At 50.8% G+C, this 22746-nt stretch overlaps 1 protein-coding gene across 1 annotated transcript; it reads left to right on the forward strand.

The window, feature by feature from the left end:
• The first annotated feature begins 720 nt into the window (after positions 1–720).
• PSMA5 (proteasome 20S subunit alpha 5) lies at positions 721–11570 on the forward strand. The gene is made up of 9 exons (XM_041422729.1): positions 721–896; positions 1655–1721; positions 4569–4695; positions 5971–6038; positions 6594–6701; positions 6781–6839; positions 7514–7616; positions 8589–8675; positions 11294–11570. Exons 1-9 carry the CDS (start codon positions 868–870, stop codon positions 11369–11371), a joined length of 726 nt encoding a protein of 241 aa, XP_041278663.1. The 5' UTR covers positions 721–867; the 3' UTR covers positions 11372–11570.
• The last annotated feature ends 11176 nt before the right edge of the window (positions 11571–22746 follow it).

Genomic DNA, 22746 nt, shown 5'->3' on the forward strand with positions numbered 1-22746 from the left:
CCCCCGGGACTGCCCCCCGCCCCTGCCCGCCCCCGGGCGCTCCGGGCAGCGCAGCGCCCCCCGGGCGGGATCCGGCCGTCCCTCGGCTCCTCCGCTCCCCCGGGAGCCCGCAGCGCTGGAACCAGGCGGGAATCCCGCCGGGAGCCGCTACCGGGCCGGCAAGGAGGCTGACGCGCCGTTGGGGTGCCGGTGTGGCCGGGGGGGCAGGGGCATACACCCCCCCGGTACCGCCTCCCGGTACTCCCTTCCGTGCAGCCCGTCCCCGAGCCCCTTCCCCACACCGCCTCCCGTAGCTTCATCCCGGTGCCCCTTTCTCGGAATCCCATCCCCGGTGCCGCCTCCCTGAATCCCCTTTCCCGGTGTCCCTTTCCCGGTCCCCATTCCTGGGAGCCCCTCCCGGCACCGCGCCGTGCCCGCCGCAGGCCCCGCCCCCTGCTGCTCTGGCCCCGCCCCCGGTACATCAGCCACGCCCTCTCTATGACCGCGCCCCTCAACGTCCCGCCCCCAACGCTGTGCCCCGCCCCTCACCGCTCAGACCACGCCCCCACCAGACGCCCCAACAATATGACCACGCCCCCTGCGCTCCGGCCCCGCCCCATCAGGTGGCCCCGCCCATCTCCGGTTCCCTCAATCCCGGCCTCGCCCCCCTCCGCGCTGGTCCCGCCCTCCCCGCGCTCCCATTGGTCGAGCCGCAGGGTCGCTGTCCAATGGGCGGGCGGCGCGGGCGGAAGTGCCGCTCGGGGCCGGAAGCGGCGTTGCAGCCCCCGGTGAGGCCGCGGCGCTCCCGGTGCCCCCGGACCCCTCGAGCCCCCCCGGCCCCTCCGGAGTCCCCGGGATCCGCCGGCCCCTCCCGGCCCCGCCGCCGCCATGTTCCTCACGCGCTCCGAGTACGACCGGTGAGTGCCCGCCCTTCGCGCGGCTGAGTCACGGGCCTGCGCCCGGCGCGGCCCGGCCCGCCCCGACCGGCGGCTCCCGCGCTGGGAGCGCACCGGGAGCTGCCAGGAGCTCGCAGCCCTGCCGCGGCACCGGGGGCTGCCAGGATGGGACGGACCGAGGGCGGGGAGCTCGGGGTGTGCGGGGATGGGGCAGGCAGGGAAAGGAGCGTGTGGGGGACAGGCAGCGGAGCACCGGGAGCGGCTGAGGGAGCGGGGAAGGGGCTCAGCCTGGGGAGAAGGGGGCTCCGGGGGGACCCTGTGGCTCTGCACAGCTCCTGCCAGGAGGGGACAGCCGGGGGGCTCGGGCTGTGCTCCCAGGGCACAGGGACAGGAGCAGAGGGAACGGCTCAGGCTGGGCTGGGCTCTTTAGTCCGGGTATTGGGAGGTTTTTCATGGAAAGGGTTGTCCAGCCCCTGGAAGGGCTCAAAGCACCCCTGGAAGGGCTCAAAGCACGAGGAGGGGGCACCTGGGCCCGGGGGTGAGCGCGGCCTTGGCAGCATCCCAAAGGACTTCTCCAGTCTCAAGCATTCCAGGGTAAACCAGGACCGGCTCCTGGTGCTCCCTTTGGCTTCCAGAGTGTGCCAGGTCATCTCACCTGGGCCTTGACCTGCTGGAGCTCCGGCCACGAGCAGCCTGCATCCCCCGTGGGGTCCCTGTGCCCTCAGGGGGCTGGCTCTGCCTGGGCTGCCTGCCCTTCTCACTGTGTGCTCTCCTTGCAGGGGTGTGAACACCTTCTCTCCAGAGGGGAGGCTCTTCCAGGTGGAATATGCCATCGAGGCCATCAAGGTACTTTTTCAAAAGTGTCCAAATTGTGACATCTGGGGCTCCTTCCAGCCCCAGGCAGGGATTGCTCAGGATTTGTTGGAACCCTGGAGGCTGGGAGTTTTAAACTTTCTGTGCTGAAAGGCACAGACCCACTGAATAATGCTGCATTTGATCTGAGGCTGCAAAGAAGGCTTCCAAAACTGATTAACAGCACTAGAATTACCAGGGTGTGGTTAATTAGAAGTGTATAATAGCACAGAATAGAAAACTTAAAGTTTGGGGTTTTAAAATATAGTAATAAATACAAAGCAAAATAGAAGTTTTAGAGTAGAAACAAATTTCCCTCCTTCTCCCTCCGAGTGGTATTTTATATTTAAACAGAAAAGTCCTCATTGCAGACTTGAAATTATCAATTATTAAGTAAAAAGAGAAAATAATTCAAGTAGAATTTCTAAAAAGACCTTGTAACAAGAGCTAGTGAAACATTTTGTACCTTACTAATGAAAAACTACAAAACTCACAGCAGTCAGGCTGTAACACTGGTAAGAAACAATGAACACCTAAATCTAAACACAAACTATAATCTCAAGTACCTTCAGTCCCAGCCCCAATAAAAATAAAAAAAAGAAACAAAGAACCCACAAGGACTAATCCAGGCTGTGTCTGTTTCCTCCAGCCAAACACCCACAGCTCTGCTTTTATGGGTCAGGAAGGACCAAAACCCATTGATTTTCCCCAAAATTCAGTGGAATGTTCCCTCCCCTGTCCTACCAAGTGATTTATCCCCCCAAAGATTAGTCCAAAGCTGTTTATCCCCAAATCAAACCTAAACTTCTTCTTGGGTGAAGAAGGTTGTTAGGAGCAAACCCATCTTTGCAGGGCCAAATGGCCTTTGGGGATTAAAGATCCTTAACTGATAAATAGTGCAGTCCAAAGCTGTTTATCCCCAAATCCAACCTAAACCACTTCTTGGGTGGATTTAAATGTAAAGCTGAAGGTTGTTAGGAGCAAACCCACCTTTGCAGGCCCAAATGGCCTTTGGGGATTAAAGATCCTTAACTGATAAATGTCCTTAATTAATTAATGTTCCTGTTATAGAATATATTTATTGATTGGCAATAAGTTTAAATTTGGAAGAAGCAGGTCAAGTGAGGAAGGGAAAAAGCTCTGAGGTGTTTGAACTGGGGAGAAGGGTCCTGACTTCATCTTCTCTGTGTTCCTTTAGCCCCTTGGAGCACTAAAAAGGGGAATAAAGTAAAAATGTAACAGAAAAAGGAATACAGTTATCAAGGACTTGGGAATTAAAGATCCCAGGAGGATGTTGGTGGCCATGCTGACGTGATAAATTAAAACAGATCTCCTGCCACACCTGTGGCTGTAGGTGCAGCTTTCCAGGGAATCTTGGGGTTAAAATTAAACCCATGTCTTGAAGAGGATGTTGGGAGGGAGCATTCCACACTGCAGCTGGGACAGTTCTGCCAGGAAATTCCCTGGTGTGGAAGAGCTGGGAGTGCTGGGAGCAGGCTGGGATCCAGGCTGGGCTGGGGGGTCAGGGTGGGATGGAGGGAGGGGTTGGTGGGATGGAGCTGGGATCGAGTTTAAGAGTTGGTGGGGCTAAGGTAGGACCAGTATGTGGGGTGGTGGGATTAAATAGGATTGGCTAAGGGCTGGTAAAATCCAGATTAGGGGCTGGTAAGATCCAAAAAGCATTGGTAGGATCATGGTGGCATCAAGGCAGGGTTGGTGGGACCCAAGGCTGGATCGAGTTTAGAAGGTGATGGGATCAAGATGGGGTTAAGGTGGGACCAGTATGTGGGTTGGTGGGATTAAATAGGATTAGGTAAGGGCTGGTGGGATCCAAAAAGCATTGGTAGGATCATGGTGGGATCAAGGTGGGATGGAAGTAATTGTTGGTGGGATCAAGGCTGGATGAAGTTTAGGAGTTGGTGGGATGAAGGTAGGGTTTAGGTAAGACCAGTGTGGGGGTTGGTGGGATTAAATAGGATTAGCTAAGGGCTGGTGGGATCCAGATTAGGGGCTGGTAAAATCCAGATTAGAGGCTGGTAAGATCCAAAAAGCACTGGTAGGATCATGGTGGGATCAAGGCAGGGCTGGTGGGATGAAAGTGGGATCAAGGCAGCTCTTGGTGTGCCCAAGGTAGGATCAAAGTAGGGGCTGTTGGGATCCAGGCAGGGATTTGTGGGCTCAGGGTAGAATCATTGTGAGAGTTGGTGCAGCTGAGGTGGGATCCAGGCAGGGCTTGATGGGGTCACAGCAGGATCCAGACAGGGCTGCCAGGAGCCCCTGGGATCTGTCCCTGTGCTTGTGGCCTGGTGACACTGAGGTGTCCTGCAGTCCTGGGGTGGAATTCCTGCCTGGGACTCTGGGGAGAACAGGAGCTTATGGAAAGGCCTAAGCCAGAGCTGCAGAGGGATTTGTACTGATGTAGGAAATTATCTCCCCCTTAAAGGTTTAAAAGAGTTTAAAACTCTCTTTTCCCTGTGGCAGAGGAGAATTCCCAGGGCCTTTTACACTCACCAGGCTCCACAAACTGCTGTTGCTTGAAGGATGTGCAGCTGGGGAAGGGTCTGGAGCACCAGGAGGGGCTGAGGGAGCTGGGGAAGGGGCTCAGCCTGGAGAAGAGGAGGCTCAGGGGGGCCTTCTGGGACCCACTGGGTTCTCATGGGAATCACAGCTTTCACCCTCCCCATTTCCTTCTTCAGGGAATAAACTTTAAAATCCACCACGCCAAGCCAGAGTGGGTTTGTGTGTGGGTGACACAATTGAATCCAAACCAACACACCTGCAAATAAGTTGGAATTAGCACTGGCATGTGTGTGAGCTGGAGCCTGTGGTGCTGTTTTACAGCTTGGCTCCACAGCCATCGGGATCCAGACCTCAGAGGGAGTTTGCCTGGCTGTGGAGAAGAGGATCACATCCCCCCTGATGGAGCCCAGCAGCATTGAGAAGATTGTGGAGATCGACTCCCACATTGGTATGGAGGAGGGATTATCCCTGGGGGTCCCTCTGCATCAGATCACCCCTAAAATTGTGAATTATTTACGTCCCCTGGCAATTTGGGAAGCTGTGTGTTGGGATGAGCCCTCCCCTGGCAATTTGGGAAGCTGTGTGTTGGGATGAGCACTCCCTGCAGGCAGTGCCTGGAGCAGGAAGGCTCATCCCTGCCAGTGCACAGCAGCTCCAGGAAGCAGAAAGGGGCAGCTGAAGCACTGCCCCCTGCCTCACTAACCTCCCTCATGAAAGTTCATCCCAAATTTAGCTCTGGGAGGGCAGGGAGTTATAGTGGGCCTGTCTGGGGCCAGTTTCTCCAGGATCACTGATGCCACCCATGCCCTGAGCGGCCCACGGTGGGCTCATGACCAAATATATCTCCCTGAAGGGGCAGGAAACCTCCAAAATTCCTGTGTTGCTGCTCCATGGGCATGGGAGAGCTCCAAGAGTCCAATTTCCTTCTCCCAGGAGCTTGTGATGCAATCCCCTCCTCCCAGAGTGGAATCTGTGCTGGGATTCCGGCAGCCTCTGCTGCCTGTGGGGCAGCCAGGGCCCTTCCCAGCAGGTTCTTCTGGAGCAAATCTGGTTCAATCCCATGGAAACCTCGAGGCTGGAAAAGCCCTCTAAGATCATGAAGTCCAACCATCCCAAGGCCACCACTAATCCATGTCCCAAAGTGCCACATCCTCACTTTTTGAACCCTTCCAGGGATGGGGACTCCACCAGTGTTCACAGGGCAGCCTGTGCCAGGTCTGACCATGTTTTCCATGAAAAAAAATTATGTAATATCTGACCTGAACCTCCCTGGTGCAGCCTGGGGCCGTTCCCTCTCCTGCTGTCCCTGTTCCCTGGAGCAGAACCTGACCTCCCCCTGGCTGTCCCCCCCTGTCAGGAGCTGTGCAGAGCCACAAGGTCCCCCCTGAGCCTCCTTTTCTCCAGGCTCAGCCCCTTCCCAGCTCCCTCAGCCACTCTGGTGCTCCAGCCCCTTTTCCAGCTCTGTTCCCCTCTGTGTACCTGCTCCAGCTCCTCATTGTCCTTCTTGTGAGAAACCCAAAACTGACCCCAGCATTCCAGGTGAGGCCTCAGCAGTGCCAAGAACAGAGGGACAAATCTCTTCCCCACCTTCCCATGCAGGGACCAGCTTCTCCCTGCAGCCCTTTGTGTTTTATCTGGGCTTTGGGCAATCTGGGGGAAAACACATCCCAAATAATGGGTGGAATGAAACAGGAATGACTCCTGGTTGCCCTTTCCCTTCCAGGGTGTGCCATGAGTGGCCTAATAGCTGATGCAAAGACTTTAATTGACAAGGCCAGAGTGGAGACTCAGGTAAGATCTGACATCTCTGTTCTTAAATTAGCAGCACAAATCCCAGGAACTCCTTGAAAGTGCTGAGAAAGGGGAGATCATTCCAGCAAAGAAGCTGGAGGCTTGTTGGGAGTGTGGGGGCTGTCTCATTGTTCTGCTAAAATATTGGATATATTGATTTTCTTTTTATCCCTTTAAATTTCCTGGATGCCTCAGGTGCTTGGAGGTCCCAGGTACAAATCTGTGCTGCTGCAAAGGATTTTCCTGGGGTTTTCTGCTGCATATCAGCACTTTTCCACCCTCTGGAGAGCTGGGTTTACATTACTTCCAAAGCAGATATTGGGATAAAGCCCTTCAGCCTTGCATTTCCCCACTGGCATCCCAAGCCTTGGTGTCCAGTTCTCTGTGGATTTTTGTACATCCCACTCTCCCTGAGGCTTCCTTGGGGGAACTGGCTGTGCCCTGAGTTCCACAGGGAAGTTATCCTTGTGTCCCCACGGGGTCCCTCTCCACCTCAGCCGTGCCATACTTCGGGCACATGGGGATAATGGAATCTTTATTTGGGTTTTCCTGCAGAATCACTGGTTCACCTACAACGAGACAATGACTGTGGAGAGTGTGACACAGGCTGTGTCCAACCTGGCCCTGCAGTTTGGGGAGGAAGATGCTGACCCAGGAGCCATGGTGGGACTGGGGGGGTTGGGGGGATTGGGGAGCCCCCTGGCCTTGCCCTGTCTGACCCATTCCCTGCTCTGTCCCGCAGTCCCGCCCCTTCGGTGTCGCTCTGCTCTTCGGAGGAGTGGATGAGAAGGGACCACAGCTGTGAGTTCTGCTCTCTTAATCCAGGGAAAAGACCAAGCCTCCACTGCAGAATTCCCAGGCTGTTTTAAGGACTTGATTCTGGGATTTTCCTTAAGCCAACCCCTTGGGGTTTATCCCATTATGTCCCTGATATGTTTGTTAATCCTGTTAAACCCTTTCCAGAGCCTTGCCTGCTTGTTTGGCATGGAAAATCATCATATCTGCCCCAAACCTTTGCCTTTTTAACTTAAAAATGTGGTTTCCTGGGGAGGAGGGAAGTGTTAAAGCTCTCCTCCTCTTGAGTGTATTCTTACCTTTCCCTAAAGGACCAGTAGAGCCACCAGTAACATAATCCATGTGACATTCCTTGGGGAGGTGTTGGAGCAGCTGTAACCTGAACTCAGCGCTTCAAATGGCCCCACTGGAAGTGGGAAAGGCTTGGCAGAGCCAGACCAGTCAGGTCTGCCTTCCAGCAGGGAAAAAACTTGCTGAATTTATTAAAAAACATTTATGATAAGATGGGAAATCCAAAGGGAAATGGCTCTAGGAGGAAGGAGGGCAGTGTTAGAGTGTGTAAGTTGCCAGTCTGGGAATGAATCCTAGCTCCAGCTAGGAGCTCTGGGGGGCTGCTGGGAGAGTCCTTGGGATGCCCTGGGGTGGGATGGGGTGCAGGCAGTCACCCCCTGTCCCCACAGGTTCCACATGGATCCCTCGGGGACGTTCGTGCAGTGCGATGCCAGAGCCATCGGCTCCGCCTCAGAGGGAGCCCAGAGCTCCCTGCAAGAGGTTTACCACAAGGTAAGGGCTGCATTTGGGCTTGGGGGTCACCTCTCCTGGCTCTGGGCTACTTCACCACCTCCCAGGGTCCCCTCATTCCCTCCCCAGTGAGGGTTTAGGAGTGGGCTGGAGAGGAGGTGCCTGAGGGCAGGATCACTCCTGAGCAGAGGACCCTGTGAGTAGGTGCTGAGGATCTCTAAACTGAGAGCTGCTCCCAGCAGCTGCTCTCTGAGGGGCTGCTCTCTGCCTGTGAGGTAATTAAGGCCATGTCAGGAAGTTCCCTATAAATAAAAACTGAGCTCTGGGTGCTGCTGTCAGCATCAGGCTGCGTGTGGGTACAGCTGGAAGATCCTGAGCTCACAGCAGCACCTTCAGAGAAGGGAGCAGCTTTTGTGCTGGAATTTCTGGTCATGTTTGATATTAAATAGGAATTTTTTTCCCCTGTGAGGAGGGAGTTGCCCATTTTGGGTGGTAACAAACCAAACCCTGATGAAAAGCACAATTAGTGATGGTGGCTGGGAAGACTCATTTGGTCACCGGAATTCTCCAAATTACCCAAATCTTGGACTCCCTGGATTGCCAACCCTTTTTCAAGTGCAAAGTTAGTGAAACACAGCTGTGCTGCACATCCCTCTGGCTCTAGGGATGCATGGGATTGATCAAATTCAATGCAGCATGGAAGCTTCTGCCTGGAGAGAATCTGGCTTTCTGAGAGGAAATTGCTGAAGAGAAACAGCCCCTCCTGTCCCAGATAAACCATTTTAAAATTACCCAGATTTATGTGCTCACATGAACTATTTTACATCTCAGGAAGGCAGGATTTCACTGTCCTGTGGGTATCCCTGCCCTGCCTGCTGCAGTCTCCCAGGGATGCTGCAGATCCCTTGCTAAGCTGCTCCTTTGGCTCCTGGCTCAAGGGATTTGGGAGAGGGGAGGGAGAGGGGCCAGCTCCTGAGCCTGCAGCTTGTCATCCATGATCCATTTGTTTTGCAGTCCATGACGCTAAAGGAAGCCATCAAATCTTCCCTGGTCATCCTGAAGCAGGTCATGGAGGAGAAACTGAATGCCACCAACATCGAGGTGAGTCCTCCTGGAGCCAGGATTGCCCCTGGAGCAAGGAATGGAGCAGCTCAGGGCTTCCTGAGCCAAGTCCTGCAGGTGTTCCTGCCCTTTGCATCACGTCCTGTGGGGCATTTTGGAAAAGTTGAAGCTTTTCCCTTGCAGAGGTGCAGAGCCTGGTCTGTTTTCATGGCTGATCCAGGATGAGCAGAAGGGATTCTCTGACCTTCTCCAGTCAGCAGCACCCAGCATACCCCCCAGCCTGCTTGTTCTTCCCCTGCATCTAGCCATTCTTTTTTGCCTTGCTGCTTGTAATATTAGAAGGAATGAAAATTACCCAGCTCCTGGGCTGCTATATTGGTCCTGGGGCAGTGCCAAAAATCCCTTGGACAGTGGGAGCAGCAAGGATCCTCCAGGATTGGCTGTGCCCCTGGAGCCCTGGGGCAGGCAGTACCCACAGCCTGGGGATGCTGGGCCCCCAGAGCTGCTCCACAGGCTCCTTTTTGGGTGGGAAAGGTACAAACCCTCTGCACTGGGTGGGGTAACTGGGAGATGAGAAGCCAGGCTGGTGTATAGAGTTTGCTTCTATTTTGGGTGGGTTATGAGACACCAGACCTTTCCAAAGTGTGGCATTCCAGCTCCTGAGCTGCTCTCTCTCCTCCCCTTCCTTCCCTCTGAGTGCTGGGAAACCTTTTCCCAAACAGCCCCAAGGTATTCACCCCATTTTTGTATTAAATGTTGCTGTGGGGGGACCATTCCTGGTGGGATTCAACAGCTTCCTTTGGAGGAGCAGGCCAGCAGCACATGGAAACTTGGATATTCTGTCCCAAAATCATGCCATGTGGCTGGAATCTCCTTCCCAGGTGCTCTTCCAGCCCTTGGCCATACATTTTTTCCTGGTACAGTGCAGGCAGAGGAATGTGTACAGTATCCTGATGTCATGTCCCTGTTTAACAGGGCTTAACTGTGCTTGGCACGGCCCTGGAGTGGGGTGGAATGGTGCAGGGGGGAGGACAGCAGGAATGTGCTGAGGATTAAAAGGTTTCTATTGACTCAAGTCACCCCCTGCCTGAAAATCTGCCACCTGAAGAGCTCTTTGCTTCCTAGAAGTATGTGCCTCTCCCATTTCTTGGCTCTGGCCATGCTGCTGTGGCATTTTCCACCTAGGAACAAAGAGGAGAGGGAAAGTGTGGCTGTGGAAGAGTTAAATCCATTGGTGGCAAAGGTCAGGAGCCTGAAAGGAATTCACAATTTTAGATTAATGACTTCCCTGTGAAGCCTGTCAGGGGATGGTGGAGTGAAGCTTTGGTGGGGAGAGGGTGAGGGACAGGTTTGAGGAGGTGGGGAAAGCAAAGGCCTTGGTGTCTCTGCTGGTTTTAGTGTCATAAAGGTTTTTTCACTATTCAGAGCTGGCTTTGGTGCATAAATCTGGCTCTTGTTGAGTCTGGTTGGGCCCAGGATCAGTCCAGGCCCTGCTCAGGTGGTTTGGTGCCCAGAGCAGCTGTGGCTGCCCCTGGATCCCTGGCAGTGCCCAGTGCCAGGCTGGATGGGGCTGGGAGCACCCTGAGGCCGTGGGGGTGTCCCTGCCATGGCAGGGGTGGAGTGGATGGGCTTTGAGGTCCCTTCCAGCCCAAACTACTCCATGATTTGAGGGGCCTAAAGTGGAATCTCCAAGTGTCTCCACCTTGTCTGAGAGTTCTGGGTGAAACCTGGGCTGGCAGCAGCTCTCAGGCTGAGCGTGGGGACCTTCCCACCTGGAAAAACACCTCATGGTGCCTCCCTGCCCCTGGATCAGCTGTTCCCTCGTGCTGGTGAGGGGGGGGTTTGTGAGAAGTCACCCTGGAAGAGCTCTGGGATCTGCTGGGATGCTCCAGAACTTTCCTTCAGCTTAATGGTTGCATCCATACACTTTGATCCCTGGAGAGTCAAAACATGTGCCCGGTGCCTGGGAGTTCAGGAGCATCCCAGCCTTGTCCTGCCCCATACCAGCCCCATCCTGCCCCATCCCAGCCCTGTCCCTGTCCCATCCTGCCCCCATCCCAGCCCTGTCCTGCCCATCCCAACCTGTTATGGGATACCCCAGCTCATTCCAGGGCACCCCAGCTCTCTCTGGAGCCTTGGCATTTCCACTGGCACAGCTGTCCCTGCTTTGGGCTCCCATCCCTGAGCCAGGTGTGAATATTTCTGCTCACGTTTCTCCTCCAGGCTTGTCATTCAAGTATCCCTGGTGCTGCCTCTGGAATGTTTCTGCTGTCTGCCCTGACTTTGTGTTGTCCCTGTTTTCCTTAGAGACCTCTGCCTCAGTTTCCCTGAGCCCCCTCAGCTCCCAGACAGGCCAGGGTTTGTCCCCTTGGTTCCTGGGGGAGCAGACTCCTTTGGAGGGGCAGGAATTCTCTCCTGGGGGTTTTGATGGCTTTTCCCCCATCGAGTGGGAGCAGTTCCCACTAAAATTCCCTGCTGCTGCTCCTGTGAGGAGGCTGAGTCAATTCAAAGCTATTTGTGCAGCAGGCAGCTATTTTAGGGAATCCTGGAGCGTGTTCTGGGCTGGAATGATCCTGCTGGCCTGGCAGATCAGGAGAAGGAACAGCTGCTCCCTGCTTTCCTCAGGCACACTTAACCCCTTGTTCCTTCTCTTGCAGCTTGCCACGGTGGAGCCTGGCATGAAATTCCACATGTACACGAAAGAGGAGCTGGAGGAGGTCATCAAGGATATTTGAAAAAGAGGGAGAGACCCCCAAAAGCTCAAAGCCCTGCCCTGACCAAAGGAACTGGTCCAGTTCACCCAGCTCCTGGGACTTCCCTCCCCACAGCACCTGTACCTGCTGCTCCTGCCAGCTCCAGAGGTTTTCTACCTTTTCTGGACAGAACTGAGCTTTGCCCCAGGAGGGAATGAAATAAATAATTTTGTTACTCTCATTGGGCTCCTCAGCAGGGGGGAAAGGTGGGAAGGCAGGGATTTGGAGCCAAAACTGGGGGTGGATTGGGACAGCAGCTGTGCCAAGGGCACTGCCAGCTCTGCTGCAGGAGTGAGTCTCCCTCTTGTGGTGCTGTCCATGGGGAAATCCAGGTGTCATTCCAGACTTCTTTTAAAAAAATGAATACAGTAATAGACATAGATAAAGCACGGTGGGAGTTTCAGCCTGAACGTGAAATAACAACTCCAGCTCTTCAATCCCGACCTTGGAAAAGAAAAGGAAAAGAAAATAAAAGAAAAAGAGGAAAAGAGATAAAATGAGTTCCTCGGAGCCCGGGCTCGGGGCTGTGCCGCTCTGTGCCCCGCCAGCCCCGGTCACCCCTTTGTGCACGGGTCGGGCGGGCTCTCTGTGGCCTCAGCCAATCAAAAAATCGCTCTGCCGCTCCCCACCAATCAGAGGCTGTCGCTGGGTAGATTTCAGACCGGGGTGGGGAGGTGGTTGGTTCAAGCACTGTCAGCCAATCACAGGAGGAGGTGGGCGGTGACTGACAAAGGAGCGATCCAATCAGCTGGCGGGTCTGTGCCTTCGGTCAGGAGGCGTGACCGCCTTCTGGGCGACAGCTCCTCCAGCCAATCGCCGCCGTTTTCGGGACACGCCCCCCCGACAGACGGACAGCGATAGGCGGATGGACAGCGGGACAGACCGATGGACGGACGGACGGACAGAAAGCGCGATGGATGAATCGACAGAGAGGTCCCCGCCCCCTGCCCGCCCAGCGCACGGCGCCAGCACGTGGAAGGGGACGGACAGAAAGACATCCCTCCTTGCAACCCCAGGGACGGACAGACAGATAGATACCCCTATCTGCATGCCCGGGACGGACAGACAGACAGGCATCCCCTCTGTATCCTCCAGCATAGACACACAGACAGACAGACAGACAGACAGGCATCCCCTCTGGATCTCCCAGGATGGACAGACAGACACACAGACAGACAGGCATCCCCTCTGCATGACTTGGGGTGGACAGACAGACAGACAGGCATCCTCTCTGGATCTCCCAGGATGGACAGACAGACAGGCATTCTCTCTGCATCCTCCAGCATGGACAGACAGACACACAGACAGACAGGCATCCCCTCTGCATGACTTGGGGTGGACAGACAGACAGACATCCTCTCTGGATCTGCCAGGATGGACAGACAGACTTCTCTGGGCTTCTCTGTCACCACTCTCCTAGCAGCACAAACAAACAAACAAAACTACACCAGTCAGCGAAGGCAGGGCAGGGCCGCAGTGCCGGCGCTCCCGTTCCCCCGGAGCCGCCGTTCCCGTCCCCGTCCCCGTTCCCGTCCCCGTCCCCGTCCCCGTTCCCGGAGCGATCCCGTCCCCGTTCCCGTTCCCGTTCCCGGGCCGTGCCGCGCTGCTCGGCCCGAGCGGGCTCCCGGGAAGGGCAGCGCTGCCTTCTCGTCCGGAGCCCGGGTTGTGGCAGCAGCTGCAGCTGTGCAAGAGAGCCCTGAGCGTGGGGAATGCTGCTGTGAGCGGGAGATGCAAAGGCCAAGTGCGCTGTGGGCAGCTCGGGCTCTGGGAGGGGGGGATAATGCAGAGCTCCCTTGTGGAGTCTCTGCTGCTTTCTGCCAAGGTCAGGATTAAATGTGTGAGATGATATTTCTTGTTGGGACTCAGATGTTTATTGGTTCTTATCTCTGTCACAGTCTCACAAACCCTGAGTTCTACAGCACTTCACTCTAACAAACTAAAAATGGAGCCCTGTCTCTCTCTCTCTGTAAGGCCTTTTAAGGATAAACTGGCCAATTAAAAAATGACACCTAAATTATTTTTATTTTAACCCAGTAACCAATCACCCATGTCCTGCAATGCGGAATTTTTTATCCAATTACACAAAACCACCCAAACCCATGGAGAAGAAGGTGAAGAAGGAGCAGCCTCTGTCCTAAAGCCTCTATCTTGCTTTATCTATATTACTATATTCCAAAACCTTAAACTCTAAGTTTCCCACCCTGTGATATCACACACTTCTATTCAAACTCCACACCCACAATCCCAGTTCTACCATTCCATTTTGGAAGCTTCTCCACGGCCTCAGGTCAATGCAGTGTTCTCCTGGGGGTCAGTGCCTGTCAGCACAGAAAGTCTGAAATTCTCAGTGACCAGGGTTCCATCACTCTGTGAATTCCAGTTTTCTGTCCTGGCACATCTCTCAGCCCGAGCTGCAGCTGGAAGTGCTTTGGTTCAGTGATTTTGTGCCACGGAGAAGAAGCGAGGCTCTGTGGAGCGGAGGAGGTGCCGGTCCCCAGTGTCTGTTGGGTTATGGGCTGCAGGGGTGTCCCCAGCTGCCTGCTCTGTCTGTGCTGGATAACAAGTTTTGCACCTTTAAGGCTGGTTCTGAGAGCAAAGAGGGGAAGCAGAGGTGTGGGGTTTGTTTTCAGGCCCTGCACTCGCTCCTCCCCACTCCTGCTCCTGGCCGCGCTGTCTGCGGACGGACAGACAGCGGGACAGAGCTCTCCTCTGCTTTGGTGAGTTTCAGCTCGCTGCACTGTGGTTTTTGTTTTTCTTTGGACCTGTTTGAACTCCTCTGAGCTGGACACCCAGAGGAACATCGGGAGCTCTCACCGGGCTGGGCGGCATTTCCAGCGCCAGAGGGACTGATAAGAGACTGATAAGAGATTATAAAAGATTATAAGAGATGATAGGAGATGATAAGAGACTGATAAGAGATTATAAGAGATGATAGGAGATGATAAGAGATTATAAGAGATGATAGGAGACCGAGCTACAGCCCATGGAGGGGGACTTTCTGAGTTTGTCTTCTCTTTTGGAGCAGCCAGATGTTTTATTGTTTAATATTCTCTTTTTTTGGTTTTTTTTTTTTTTTTTTTTTTTTATTTTTTTTTTTCTGTGTTGGTGATTGCTTTGCCTGTGAAATAAACAGTTTTTTCTACTTTTCTCCAAAGAAGTACTTTTCCCAAACCGGTTGCTATTCGGGGCTGATTGAATCTGCTTTCTAGAGGAACCCCTTAGGGATAAAAAGAGAGGCTGCATCCTCCAAAAATGTGAGAGACCCCAGGGGAATGCCCCATGGCCTCTCCTTTATTTGAATAAAGTAAAATGACTCCTCTGTCTCCTTTTTGGACATCAACCTCTGATGTTTGTGGATTAATTTTCCTGACAATATCAACAACACCATGCAAACTGCAGCTTTATTTTAATTGTAGTATCACATTCTTTCACTCTGGCAGAGCCCAGCTTCGAAACTTACCCCATCCAGCAATTCACACACCCAAAGTCCTGGAAAGAAAAGCAAACATTCGCTTTGCCTTGCTCCTCACAGAGCGTGGCACACCCAGGTCTGTGCCCAGCTCTGGGCACCCCTGAACCTCCACAGAGCCAGGTCCAAACCCGAGAACATCCAGATGCTGCTGCCACAGGAAAGGTTCTGAAAGAGAGAGGCTGGAATTCCCTCTCCTTTTGCAGCAGATAAACTGCACGGCCAACAGTTAAAGCTCTTGTCTTCCTTCCCAGCCCATCACTCCTGGCAGTGCCCAAGAGCTGTGATAAGGGAAGGATGATGTTCATCAAAACAGGACAAAGTTACAAAGCTACCAAAATAACAAAGTTCCTCTGGAGCCCCAGCTCAAACCAACCTCAGATCAAACCAGCCTCATGGTTTGGACTGTGACCAAAGGATCAGCAAGCCTGCACAAGAAGACAAAGTGAGAAAGGTAACTTTAATAAAGACCACTTACTCCATCCCCCTGTGACCCCCAAGGACCCCCAAGACGACCACCAGAGACAAGTACACAAGCACAAGAGACTGATATGTTAATTAGCATACGAAACAAGAGAAAGTAGAGTCAAGAAATAAATATACATAAATGTATTACAAAACCTAGTATATATATTTATGTATAACATTTTAGTAGATAAAAAAAGAACACTAAGAACAAGTAGATGTGAATACCTTTACAGAAATATCCCACATGTGTCTGACCAAAAAAACCCATACCTACTTTATAATTCACTTTGAGTTTTAGAGTCTTTCCACATATCACAGTGGCATGTGCAGGGACAAATGTGCTCACTGACTACACATAAAAAGAGGATAAAGCAAAAGAAAGAGAATGCAAATAATCTTTTATCATTCCTTCTGGTTAGCATCATCTGATCACTTCAATTGTCCATCCTATTAGTTAGATATGATTTCCCATATAATATTTCAAAAGGACTCTCTCCTTCTGTGACTCATGGAGTGATCCTGACCTCATCAAGGCAGGGGATGAGATATCTACTTATTTGAGCTGAGTTTCTGGGCAAAAGATTAATATTTTTTAAAGAATCTTGATTCATTCTTTCCACCTTTTTACCAGCCTGTGGTTTCCAGGGAGTAAATCCCATTTAAACAGAAGAATTTTGATACTCCTTGGATAGCAAAAAAATTCCTTCTGGAAGAAGATGGGGCCCATTGACTGAGGAGAATCATTCATGAATTCCAAGTCTGGGGACTATTTCCTTTAACAGCACTTTGATGACCTCCCCCTGCTATGAGTGGTGTGGAGAGGGAAAGCTCCCACCACCCTGAAAAGGTGAACACTAAACCAGGTAGGTTTTTGTACACTTTGGCAACTCAGGGAAATCCACCAGCCAGTGCTGCCTGGGAAGTGTTGCTCTTTTCACATCACTTACATGCAGCTTTCTTTGGGTTTGGGTATTTACACAACACATTTGGCACTTTCCCCACTCTCTCTGAACTCAATTGCATTTTTTTCCCCAGCTGTGCGCACCATCACATCCTGGCAGTGCCCAGGAGCAGGATCCCGGCGGAGCTGATCCCACGGGAATGGCCGGACACGGAGAGCTTTTCCCTTTTCCTGGGCACTGCCAGAGCTCATCACAAGAGCCACACGGTGCCGCTGCCGACCGGCAAAGAGGGAAACGCCGCGGGCAGAGCCAGGATGCTCTCGAACCTCCCGTGCCACAACAAAATGATTTCGCTGATCCTCCCCTTCTCCTTTCTACGCGCCACGTTCAAACGGCAACACAAACTCATTTCCACTAATTAATCTTTTCGTTCTCGCAGTGTGACGCCACAAACTTCAAAACATTGGTGAAAAACCTAGCTCAAAAAGCGCCAGCCGAGAAAGCTCCTGCTGCTGGCAATTTCACCTGCACCCTGTAGCTGCACCTGCCTTCTCTTCTTGCCATCGCAGCCCTCCTGTCCGACAGGATCCAAAACTGAGCACCCCCCGACTGCTCAGGCACTAAAGGTAGCAGGACAAAAAGCTCAACAGTTTTGCCTTTTGCATTCTCACTGTAGCAGCTCAGCAGCTCTGACCAACACAACACTGGCAACAAATAATTAAGGTGTGTATCCTCGAATTGTTTACAGCAAATTGTTAAGGTTATATCCTCTAACTGCAAATGTCCTTTACGTGTCTGTTTTATTGGTTTCGGTGCTAATGGCCTTGATTTCTTCCTTCCTGTGGATAAACTCGTATTTTATCACTTTCTCCTGTTAGCTCAGTCGTTTGCCCTGCAGACCAGCTGTTAAACCCATCCACACTGCCCAGTGAAATGTGAACCTGGTGCCCTTCAGGACTCAAAAAGGGCTGCAGCGTTTCCTGGAGATTTTCCTTCTTTGTTGGATCTCGGGGATTCACACGGCCTCTAACAGCCCCTTGGCAGGATTTCAGCACACATTTAAAGCCAAGCACCTGCCAGCTGCCCTCCTGAGGTGTGGCTGGAACCCACCTGTGAGCTCCTGTTCCCTCCATAATGCAGAATGTGGTTTTTTGGTTTTTTTTTTTTTTGTTTTTTTTTTTTTTTTTAATTTAGTGATGAAAGCAACTCAGGAGTCACACTGATGTTCAGCACCTGGTTTAATTCAGGTGCCACCACGTCCTTTCCCAGGCTGCCAGCTTGGAAGGGATCCACCAAACCAGCCCTATAAACATCCTGACCTTTCTTTGACCTGGAATGAACCGCGGTGCTGTCTTTACATTCCAGGATAAGGATTTTGTTACTTTTTTAGGTGACTTTGGAGCCACCTTAAGGCTGGCTGGAGGAAAACAGAAACCTCCTCTATTTCCTTTGGTGTTTTCTCATTCCTGTGTATCCCATTTAAGTGACACTCTCACAATTTGGCAGGCAGAATCTATCACTGAAGTTTGGGCTCTGGTCTAACATGAATATCACTACTGAAAGTCTTCCTGACATTTGGCTCAGGCCCCTCTATGCATTTAATAAAACTGCCTCTGGCCAATGTTTAAATTTACTTTTCCTTGCCCCCTGTTTATCTTTAGTGTTGAAACTCTGAAGGGGATTGTCCTCCCTCAGTTTGCTTCCTCCTTTGCCGGGTGTGGTTAATGTTTGCTTCTTGGCTTTGCAGAGGAGAAATTCCATTATCGACCCACCAGACTTGCACTGCTCTTGGAAAACAATGAAAAGCTTCCTGCTGCCTGACCTTGAAGGTGGCCATCGTTGCATGGGCAACCTGGGTTAGTCAAATCCCTCTCCAGAACCCAAAATTACCCAAAGCAGTGATGCTTTAATAAATACAGATGTATTTGAAACTCAGTGATGCTGCTATTACATCAAGGGTTTAAAGAAACTGAAAGAATTAAAAGTTTAGCTAGATTTAGTTAGAAGGATAGAAATTATTTATAATGATTAAAATTATACCAAGAAGAGTAGAAGTAACAGGGAATAGTTAATTATTAGCAGATGGAATAGCTAAGGCTAAGATATAAATCACTTACTTGTCTTATTGTGTTTGAAGAGCAGAATAAAAATTTGGAGCTGTTGTGGAAATGGAGAAACCATGGCCTGCACCTGTGCCCTGAAACCAGCTAAGACTGAGTGGGGAGCTTGGACTGTAGCCCAGGGGTCAGAAAGCCTGAGAACACACAAGAGTAAAAAGCTCAAACCCAGGAAAACATCTTTGTCTTCATCTTAAGAAGACCACTCCCCATTTTGAAACCCACCCACCCATTTGAAGTGAAGGACTGCAAGTGTAAAGGAACTTTGACCTCATTTAAATATATTTTAATGCTGGGTTAGGCTAGGTAATGAATACGTATAGGCATTCTGGGAAATCATATGAATATGTAAGACTTTTTTGGGTAAATAAGGTGTTGGATAAAAGACTTTTCTGACCCAGAGATGGGGCAGCTGAGAGGCGTTTTAAAAACTTTCATTCCATTTTCAGTCTCATGTGAAGGGTGAGACAATACAGACGTTATAATTCACACCATCACAATCAGAAGCCAACTATTTCCTAATTACAATACACTTTAAGTGTTTCTTGGCCTATCAGCTTTAGCCACTCCATGCTGCAAATGCCTCAAAGCCAATCATATAAAATTACCCCTGGTGGGTCCCACTACAATGCATCTTTCATAGTTCTATTTCTCCAAAGTATCCAGTCTTATTTGTAAGGCCGTCCTTTGAAACTTGTTTCTAGTTCATTTCTCTCTCAGCAATCTGTCCTATCCCATGGCATTTCTAAGTCAGCATTTCTTGTCTCAAGGTTTGCATGTATATGCACATTATGTGAGCCTTCTGTCACGTTTTCACAATTTTCTACAAATCCAATTCCTACAATAAGGGAGCCGGGGCTTCCTGATGTTTCACGTTTTTGGAAGGCTCCTCTCCGTGTGTCCAGCACTATCAATGAACATCCCACCTTCTAACTGTAACCACTTGGAGAGCTCTACTCCCTGCTTCAGTATGAAGAGCATTCTCCCCCTGAGGTTCTGTGTCCAGCTCTGGGGCCCCCAGCACAGATGCTGAGCTGTTGGAATGGTCAGCCCTTGGCTGGCTGGATCCCTTCTGCTCTGGAGACCGACTGAGAGAGATGGGGCTGGTCAGCCTGGGCAAGAGAAAGTTCTGGAGACACCTTAGAGGCCTTCCAGTGTCTCAAGGGGCTTACAAGAACAAGAAAATTGTAGAGGGGCTTTGGGCAGAGGCTTGGAGTGACAGGACAAGGGGAGAATGGCTTCCCACTGAGAGAGGGCAGGGTTAGATCAGATACTGGGAAGGAATTCTTCCCCATGAGAGAGAGGCCCTGGCACAGATTGCCCAGAGCTGTGGCTGCTCTATCCTTGGCAGTGTCAAAGGGTGGCTTGGACAGGGCTTGGAGCACCCCAGAACACTGTGTGAGAAACAACCCTCACTTTTAAAATGTTAAAGGTTTATTGAACCTTAACAAAAATACAACAAAAGGACTAAATAAGGAAAAATTACAGCACTGGGAGCCCCTGTGACTACCAGCCATGTGCTCATCTTCAAAATGGATGCTCGGCTTTTTATACCTCTAGCTCCTCTTAAAGTCCTGTCAGTTAACCCCTTCCCTGCTGTCCCGGGGTGTAGATCACTTTCTCACACCTTGGGTGGAGCTCAGGTGTTGCCACAGTAACGAGCCAACCCTCCCAAATGCCCCGAGTACCAAGGCCAGCCCATGATAACAATGAGAGGGGGACACATCACAACTGTACATCTACAAAACTTCTCTCAACACACACACATACTGTTCACCCTTCACTAAGAGCCACCATCCCATCACTCACCTCTAACAAGGGGTCTGTGCCCATGGCAGGGGCTGGAAGGACACGGTGTTTGTGGTGCCTTCCCACCCAAACCAGTCTGACTCTATCATTTATTGTGGGTGATTCTGTGCTTTTCACTCTGGAGGCTGGAAATGTGCTTGTCAAGGGGGCTGCAGCTTTCAGGATTGAAGGCAGAGCTGCTGCTCTGTGTGTTTGCTGTTCACCTCTTCCCTTATCCTCTCCTCTGCTTTCCCTGTGTGAGGCTACTTTTGTGGTTCACCTTTTCTTGTGACATGAGCTGTCACACCAAACTGAGGAGAAGGGAACAGGGGCAAGAGAGGTGTTGCAGTGCTCAGTTTGCAGATTTCATCCATGTCATAAATGACGTCCCGTATGTCTAATTGAATAAACCACAAACTTAAAATTTAGCAGCAGTTTTAACTGAGCAGCAATTTTATATAAAATAATACAACCAAATACAACCCAGTAGTTACAAAGAGAAATTTGGCAGTGGTTTGGATAAAGCATAAGCAAAACTCATGGGGAGGGCTTCCTGCCCTGTATCATGCACAGAAGGCAAAAGGATACAAACACAACTTATATTCTGTATGCTAACACATATTCATCAATATTTCTCTAGAAATCTCCCTGTTTTTGACTCCTAACATCTGGGTCACTGCACAGCACACGCTCCTGTTGTTGCTAAGGGCTCCTGTGGCACGTTTCTCTTCACAGAGAAAAGCAAGGCACAGCTTCCCACCTATTTTTGATTCCTAACATCTGGGTCACTGCACAGCACACGCTCCTGTTGTTGCTAAGGGCTCCTGTGGCACGTTTCTCTTCACAGAGAAAAGCAAGGCACAGCTTCCCAAGGATTTTCTGGGATTCTCATTCTCTGAACCTCAGAGACAGAAAAAACAATCCTTATGTCATTTACTGCTCCTGTGTTGGTCACAAGTGGAACGCATGGTGCAAGACTGTGTGGAAGGAGCTAACAGCGAGCTTGTTAGCTGAAGAAGCAAAGAAGGAGCTGATAAGGAGCTCTCTCTGAGGCTGTAACTAAGGAGATTGAGAGAAGGGAAGAACAGAAGAAAGATAAGAAGAAAACTTCGCAGCTGGATGATGTATTTTTAGAAAGTTAGTTAAGTCACTGTAACTTTTCACCAATAGTGTTATGTTAATTTATTGTAACTAATAGTTAAAGTAGAAAAAGTAAAAACTATCACAGAGTATATAAAAAGTTAGAAATATTTCATATTAAACAAATACTAAATGAGACTACCTTATAATCTCTTTATTGTGTCGTAACCACCTCAACAACAACAAGATTGTTTACCTGAAGGGAATTGGCGATTGGATTCTGGTGTGTTTTGATTCACTGACCAGCTGAATCCAGGTGTGTGTGTTGGGACTGTCGGGACAGTCACGAGATGCTGGGCAGCTGAGGTGAGCTGAGGGCTTGTTTAGATGCAATGTAATGCAGTGTAATACAGTACAGTAAAGTGATTAAATAGCCTTCTGACATCCACGGAGTCAGGTGCATCGTTTCTCCCTTCGGTGGGGTTGCCCTGCTTTTACAATCAGGTCTGTCACCCTTGAGCCAAGAATGACACAAGAACAGACACGAGACCCAACTGCAAGAGCAGAGAGACTTTATTACAAAGGATTCTTCGGTTTATATAGACAGATAAGACACATCCCACTGGATTGGCTGGTCAATAAAACATCTTTGTCACACACCGTCCTTGAGAAGAACAGGAAAACAAAGAGGGAAAACACCACCTGCAGACTGGTTATACCAACAAGTTATCACATTCCTACAGCTCCCTAAAATTCTCACAAGCCACTGTGAGAAACAATTGCTGTTTCTCTCTGGCATCCACAGGGGTCTTCTGGGCTGCCTGGGGCCTTCCTGGAGGAAGGCTCATGGTCTTCCTCGCTGTCCCCTGGATAACCTGGCAGGTGGAGCGTGTGCATGAAGCTTTGTGTTATGTCAGTAAGCACTGTGTTCCAATGAAGCCTATTATTTCATAGATGAGACCACTATTTTAGACCCCCTGTCTGGAATTGTCCCAACTTTATTCATTTCAAGGCCGATCCTGCCCTGGGAGTTGTCTTAACTTTGTCTTGATGCCAACTCTAGCTTGGGAGTCTTCCTAACTTTTGTCCATCCCAAGGCTGATTCTGATCTCCTGTATCCTGTTTCCCACCTGGATCATCTGTGAAGAAACCCATCTGCTTCATAACACTAATCACATGTACTTTTCCAATTATTTCCCCAAAATATTGATATAATTACAATTTATTTAGCACGAATCACATCCATTTATCCCAGTCACATGTACTTTTCCAATTATTTCCCCAAAATATTGATATAATTACCATTTAGTTGGCATGAATCACATCCATTTATCACGATCCATAAGCCCTGTGCAGAAGGCACAGCATGTCCCCAGGGCAGATTTAAATTGGGTATTAGGTTGTTATTATCTACAGCTGTTCTGTGAATACAGGACTCCACAGAGAAGATTCACACAGTGCTGCTCTTCTTCTAAATGGATTTGGTTTTATTCTTGCTAGGTGGCAAGTGCCAGCTGATAGCTTGAGAAGGAA

The sequence above is a fragment of the Onychostruthus taczanowskii genome, unplaced genomic scaffold (genome assembly GCF_017590055.1).
Source record: "Onychostruthus taczanowskii isolate IOZ18803 unplaced genomic scaffold, ASM1759005v1 scaffold74, whole genome shotgun sequence".
Classification (NCBI taxonomy): domain Eukaryota; kingdom Metazoa; phylum Chordata; class Aves; order Passeriformes; family Passeridae; genus Onychostruthus; species Onychostruthus taczanowskii.